General features: G+C 36.8%; 1 protein-coding gene across 2 annotated transcripts in view; it reads right to left on the bottom strand.

Annotated features, from left to right (window-relative positions):
• The window catches only part of LOC106883781 (uncharacterized), a 30,390-nt gene that overhangs the window by 9,367 nt on the left and 13,342 nt on the right, over positions 1-7,681 (bottom strand). The window contains exon 1 of one of the 2 annotated variants that reach the window (XM_014934913.2): positions 6,408-7,296. The exons of the other annotated variant lie outside the window; for it this stretch is intronic. Within the exon in view, the coding sequence (XP_014790399.1) occupies positions 6,408-6,432 (25 nt within the window). The 5' untranslated portion in view covers positions 6,433-7,296. Of the gene's footprint in view, positions 1-6,407; positions 7,297-7,681 lie in introns of those variants that run through there. 2 annotated transcript variants of the gene reach the window in all.

Below are 7,681 nucleotides of genomic sequence, written 5' to 3'. Positions count from 1 at the left end.
GGGGGGGGGGGGGACCCCATTAAAAGCATAAAAGATTAAATTATCAAGTAAAAACAAAAACAAAAACTACCAAAGGCATAGGTGTGGCTGTGTGGTAAGAAGTTTGCTTCCCAACCACATGGTTCTGGGTTGAGTCCCACTGTGTGTAGCATCTTGGGCCAAACAAAGCCTTGAGTGGATTTGGTAGACAGAAACTGAAAGAAGCCCACTGTGTGTGTGTGTGTGTGTGTATGTTTGTCCCCAACCACCACTTTACAACTGGTGTTGGTATGTTTACACCCCCATAACTTCGGAGTTCAGTGCAAAAGAGATCAATAGGATAAGTATCAGGTTTTAAAAAAGAAATAATTACTGGAATCAATTCATTTGACTAAAAAGTTTTCAAGGCGATGCCTCAGCATGGCTGCAGTCTAATGACTGGAACAAGTAAAAGGTAAAAGGTGTAGCTAACTACTTCTGTTAACAGTTGAAATATTATAACTGATTTATTGTGGGTCAAAGGGTGTAGCTATGTGAAGGTTGGGCTTTGCCTGAGGAAATGAGTTTTGATTTGTATGGGCAAAATAATACAAATAGTTTAAACAGTGAAATAAATTGTTAGAAGTCTATCAGGGTAGAACCAGTTAAGGAGTGAAGAAATATTTTACTAGTATTGATGGATAAATAAGGATTATTGAGAGAGGAGGAATGGATATAAGACAAGAGAAGAAGTAACACATGTTAATCTTTTACTAGTTTCAGTCATTAGACTGTGGCTATGCTGGGGCATCACCATGAAGAAGTTTAGCTGTACAAATCGACCCCAGTGTACATTTTTTAAAGCTCGTACTTATTCTATCAGTCTCTTTTGTTGAACCACTAAGTAACAAGGACATAAACATACCAGCACCAGTTGTTAAATGGTGGTGGGGGACAAAAACAGACACATATTTATATACCATGGGCTTCTTTCAGTTTCCCTCTATGAATTCCACTCACAAGGCTTTAGTTGACCCGAAGCTATGTAGAAGACACATGCCCAAGGTGTCATGCAGTGGGAACCTGTAGTTGGAAAGCTTGGTGACTCATCATCTTGAATTCAAGAATTTAACAAAATAAAACTCTTCCTACAGTCACTAGAAGCCAATCCTTTATGGACATCTGAAATGTTATAAGGGCAGCAAAGTTTGTTAACATTGTCTTATGTTATCTCTGAACTGTCAGCTTTGTTCTTTGCCCCTCAACAATCTGGCTTAGACTAATCTTTCTACTTAATCTAGATATATCTGATAAGAGTTTCACCTTAACAAGTGCAATATCTTCAACTACTTTATCCTTTTTGACACCATATCTCTATCAAAATACACTCCTTTTGTTTGAGTTAATTTTGAAAAAAAAAAAAAAAAAAAAAAAAAGAATTTAGTAAAATAACTTTATGACTAAGCTGGTGTTTGGAACATAAGTTAACACAAAATTTTGATGAAATGTTAAAACAGTGAATTTGCTTCATTGAACTAAGAGCTATTTCAGGTAGTTTTGTGTCAAAGGAGATTCGTGTACTGCATATGACTTTATGACAGTATTCTATGAATCTGATCTGAGGCCCAATTAAATCTTTTGTTCAACGTTTTTTTCTGACAGTAAATTACATTTTTTAAGATAATTTTTCTTAATGTTCCTGTGTGTCCTAGTTTTAGAATACATAAACCACACTTCTTCAAAGAGATGACTGAAAGGGTTAGCAACAAGAAGGGGATCAAGCTATAAACCATTCTCTCAGAACACCTGTTGAACCCATACCAGCATGGGAAAACAGACATAAAACAATGATAATCATGAGGGTGACTTTGAAAGGTGGTGAGCTGACAGAATTGTTACTGTGCTGGGGAAAAATGTTAGCCTTTCATCCTTTTGCCACTGATAAAATAAAAACCAGTTGAGTACTGGGGTGGGGGGATGCAATCAACTTACCCACTCCCTTCAAATTGTTGGCCTTGTGCCATAATTTGAAACCAATAATGATGGTGACTTTGTTTGATATAAAAACAATTTCACAGATATGTTGCATTTGTCTACCAGCCATTTTATTCAATAGAATAAAACTGACAATAAAATAACTTGTTTAAATACAATTCGGCTTTACTAAAAATTAGATTAGTTACAGAATGTGAATTTTTGTGGGTTCAATCAAAAAAACGAAGCTTGCTTAAATTGAAATTTACATTTTTTCTTTACAATACTCCCTAACTAGTTAAAATATCAATAGCTGTACGGACAGCAATGCATTTCAGTTAACAAAAACCAAACCAAAACAAAACCCACCAAAACTGGTATAGCTAGCCAGAAAAAGAACAAGAAGACAGGTGTAATTAGCTGAGCTCTTGTTAATCAGTGTAAACAGCTGGCACATTGCCTGCAGCCAGTCATGTTTAGAAATAACATAGAATTCTCTTTATTTCATTTATTCTTTTACTGCATTCTACTCACTCTAACATAAATACTTTCTCACACCACATCTACCACTAAATACTGCCCAATCATGACCACTATCAGATAGTGCTTTCCTCCTCCTCCTCCACTATTGCCTTTATTGTTTTGAACTCACCAACATTATAGACTTAGCACTGAATACTTCCTCTTCATGGGAGCCAAATACTGAACCACAATGTAGTAACTATACATCCCCATGTCAACTTTGATTGTGCATGCTGACTGAGCTGCTTGAAAAAGCAGCAAATCTCCCTCAGATTATACACTGCCATCTTAAAAATAGAAGAACACCCTATATAGTGTAGTCCCTGATATACAGAAATGAAACGTCTGAAACTGCATTGACCTTATGTTTGTTCAATTAGTGTTGATTCGAAATAATATCATGTAGCATATCACATATCATGGGTAAGTCAGTTTGGAGGCGTTTACCATTCTTTAAGCTACATCTAACAGAGCATACAAAGAACATGTCAATTTGTGGTATGGCTATAATGTCAAGAAGTAACTATCTATGCCTCTGACCATCTGGTGTTTGTTGAAACAAACATGTAATACCACACTTTCCAACCCCATGGCTCAACGTTCCACCTCACTGTACAGTACCTTGGGTAAGCAGGTCCAACTATCATTAGCTCAAGTTAACCTATACTTTGCACATGGAATTTGGCAGATGGAAACTATGCAAAAGCCTGTCTATACATTTATAATATACACATAAACATAAATGATGTGAGAGAAATAACTCGAAGTGGCCAGTGGGCATGTATTTGAGCAACATAGACAAACAGAAGTATACTAGATACCATACAACACGAATTTTCAATGTATTAAAATTATTTCTATGTTAAGAGGATGTATCATAAATACCAAATAACAATTGAAACCAATTCCCCAGCAGAAGATGAGAGAGACTCAAGAATCAAGAATTTTCTCTAAAGTTGACATGACATTAAGGAAAAGAACAGGCTTACTATCTGGAGATGAGAGTACAATCATGGACATGTATTCCTGACCCAGATAGCCATTATCAACATAACAATTGACAGATCTTATCTCCAGTAGCCAAGGGAACTAAGACAACTAACTCAGTGGCCAGTGGTATGTATCTGAACAATGTAGACAATACATACATATATTTATGTGTTGTCTATGTCCTATCATTTCAACAAACAGAAATTAAGTGCCATACTGAAATAAGTAGTGTGGTCAATATGAGTGGCTAAAATTCTTGAAGAGTAACATAACTGTTTCAAATTTTGACACAAGGCTAGCAATTTTCGAGGAAGGGATTAGTCGATTACATTAACCAACCCCAGTATGTGACTGGTACTTTGTTTTATTGAGCTCCCAAAAGATAAAAGGCATGGTAGGATTTAAATGATGAACTTATAGGACATAAAGAACACTACAGCAATATACGTATGTATTGTCTACATTGTTCAAATATATGCCAAGTTGACTCTTTGGCATAGTCATGACCATGAAGACTCAGAGTCTTCTTGGTCATGGCCATGCATAAGAGTCAACTTTCGTGGTAAAAGGGAAATAGTAGTTCATCTGTATGCATGCTAAGGCATTTTGTGCCAGCAAGTTGTTCTGTAGCTCCAGATCAACACCCAAGCTGACTTATGGCCATCCCGTTCTGTTTATATACCATGGACTACATTATTCATTTTATTCTTCCATTTTAAAGTTAGCAGTGTATATGAAGAAGATTTGACTGCTCTTTCTAGTATGTTCACTAGGCTTATAAATGTTCTTTTGTAGGTATATTAATTTCATGGCTACAACAATTTTGATTCTTTATCAAGGAGACCGTCTCTTTAAGAAATGGTAGAAAACCAACATAAAAAGTCAACAGTTTACTCTAGATGTCCTTATTTAAGGAAGTACTGATTGAATTATTTTCCCCACGACATACAAGCTTCTTTACCAACTTCACTGAGCTGATTAAAAATACCACATTCAAGTCACATTTAGCTAGCCTCCATTCAGCATCTACGGGAGTCAACTTGAGGTCAGTCATTCATTTTAAATGTAAATAGCACGAATTAAATTAAGGAGCGGGAGATGAGAGAGAAGCATAAAGTAGGACGCATCCTTCTTTAGTGACTGACCTTTTACAATCTACTAAGACATTGTTCAATATTTGAATACAGAATTTACTACACTGTACAATATATCTAGATTTTTCGCCAACTCTATGTGAACAGGTGTAAATAAATAGCTTGCCTTCGTAGGCAGAAAAAGAGAGACTTGCTTTTGGGGTTTTATAAGGGCCTTGAGTACTTCTTAAACATTGAGACAATGCTTATAATTCCAATATTAATAAGGGCTTTAAGGAGGCGGAAACGTTAGCATACCTGGCGAAATGCTTAGCGATATTTCGTATCTTTATGTTCTGAGTTCAAATTCCGCCGAGGTCATCTTTGCCTTTCGGACTTGATAAATTAAGTACCAGTACTGGGGTCGATCTAATCGACTGGTCCCTTCCCCAAAAATTTCGGGCCTCATATATTACGCATTTTTGGCAGCTAGTTTGAGAAATAAATTACTGGGACAATTCAGTGTTTTCATTCAATGCTATACTACAGAATATGTCTATAGATTTTTAGCTACTGCTGTATGCAGTCAGATGTAAACACCTTCCTTGTCTTTACGGTACAATAGAGGACGGAATAACGAGCACGACTACATAGGTAAGCATATGATGCCATGTGCGCAACTTTAGAAACATTCCAATTACCGACATTTTCTCTGACGTACAAAGCATAAGTTTCACTGTCGATATATTTAAAAACAAAGATATTGTGCTATGAAGCAGGGACCACCTGGTCCAGCCATTCAAATACAAATAAATGGCAGAAAACGTAGAACACTTTCAATAACTAGGTGGTCACTTATCTCAAAACGCTTCCCAACAGCAGATAAAATGTGCCTAGCGAACCATTTGATGAATGAGAAGACAGTTCTATGAAGATTATGATATGAGACAATCAAACTGATGTCTATTAAGCAAATAGTTGTACTCGCTCTCCTTACGGCTCTGAAACATAAAACCACAGGCGACATCTCCATAAGCTGGCAATATATGACCAGAAGTCAGGAAAATCATGCACATTCAGTGGTGCTTCAAACGGTGGAATATTAGCATACTCGAGTAGGACCTTGCATGGCTCTTGCATTGAAACCGTCATTATACATGAGCATCGATGGGCTGGACAAGTCGTATGAATGGCAAAGCTCAAAGGTGCGAAGGTGGACAAAAGAAGCAATTCAAATATTCAGAAAAATTGAAAAAAGTGTGACGCTAAAAAGAAAATCTATGATGGAGCCAACGCTTCCACAGCACGAACCAAACATCTCACAAAGCACAAGGCTACACTTCTCCCGCGAGGAAAGCAATGTCCCAGTCATTGACTGGACTTGTGGCTCCCCAACATAGTCATGCAATTCCACAAAAACTAAATCCAGTGAAAAGCAATGATGCTGATATAAACTAAGATAGATATTTATACATGCACTTTCAACTTTATAAATGATTTGATGTCATATACAATAGGGTGTATGAAATTGAAACAACTGAAATGCTAACACCAGTCTTTGTATCACAATTAATAAAACCAAGAATCACATAGATGGCCAGAAATAACTGCTTGTCCGTATGATACACACACACACAATAACGTGTATATGCATGGTGAACGTACATAGCGCGTGCACATAAACATGTTAATTATACAAGGATGTATATTTTCACATTTGTAAATGTAAACAAAAATAACTGCTCTCCAATATTCCACGTGACAAAATCTCAAAAGGGTGAATGTTTATTTTATTTTATTTTTTTTACTAAAGGAGCTCTAAGTTAAAAAAAAACATGTGGAAAATACAATCTCACATTTAGATATTTCTAACACAGATCTGGTACATACCTATTTTCTCATTGTAATGAATCATTTTCGTCTTTCGCCGTGCGAACCCTTTCTCTCTGTTCAGCTTATCTCAAATGTATTTGGCCTTTATTCCTCCTTTGCTTTGTCTATGTGTAACGCTTCCTATTACTCCCTCTGTTTGGTCTACCACTTTATTCCTCACTAAATCTCTTTCGCTCTCTTTCTTTTTCTCTCTCTCTCACATGTTTTGTCATCTTTCTCTGTTTGCCGCTCTGCTTCTCTCCTCTCTCTCTCTCTTTCTCTCTCACATACTTTTCACCTTTCTCTTTTTGCCGCCTTGCTTCTCTCTCTGATTACTTGTCTGCCTGCTTCTCTTCCTGCCCAGCTTATAGGGGCATTTTTTCCTCCCTGTCCGTGGCTCGCATCTCCTTATATCGTTTTTTTCTTTCCCTTTCTAGTCTTCTGCTTCCTTGCCCACCTACATATATTTCTGCCTCCAGTTTGTATATTGTCAACCTATTCTTTCTTCCTTTCGCTGTCTCATTAGTTCACTTTGTTATATTCACTTTCTGTTTTCCTTTTTTTCTTTCAGTTGTTTAGACTTCCTTTCGTCTCTACCTTTCGATGTGGGTCTAGATCTGAGTCCAACTCTCTTTCTCTCTCTCTCAGCTTTATTGGCTATGTCTCTCTCTTTCCCCGCTTCCGCAAATATATCATCTCAGTTTCTGCTTCTATCTTCTGTATGCCACCTGCGTATTCTGGAAACAGATCGCCAAATAGCAACAGAAATATTCATACTTCACTCCACTCTCTCTTTTCTTTTCTTTTCTTCGGTTATTTTTTTCAGTCACCAGGGTTTTAAATATGGTCCCGTTGTGTTTAATCATACGCATTCACACATGTTAAGCTATAACTCAGAATCTAAACAAAGGAACACATACACACATATTGATACAAGTGTACTCATGCAGAGAAAGGCAATGCAAACAAGCGAAAGACAGTGGATGTGGGAAGGAAAGCTTTGCATGAAAATATAGAACTACATAGTATGCAGCAGGTGGAAGTTACAGGAAATGTATGATAGAGGTGATGGCTGTTGTATTCGAAGTCACCGTAGTAGCAGTGTTCAGAATCAAGAACAGTGTGGTAACAGTTGTTCCAAGTGTTAAGCATAACCACACATGCTGATATATATATATATATATATATATATATATACACACACAGGTGCTGTTTTCCACTGAGGATGGAATTGTAGGTTAAATCAATACGCATGAATAAATATGCATGATGAGCGCGCATATATATATATA

Source organism: Octopus bimaculoides, chromosome 13 (genome assembly GCF_001194135.2).
Source record: "Octopus bimaculoides isolate UCB-OBI-ISO-001 chromosome 13, ASM119413v2, whole genome shotgun sequence".
NCBI classification, from domain to species: domain Eukaryota; kingdom Metazoa; phylum Mollusca; class Cephalopoda; order Octopoda; family Octopodidae; genus Octopus; species Octopus bimaculoides.
Note: the sequence above shows the minus strand (reverse complement) of the source record. Positions and strands in the feature narration are given on the sequence as shown.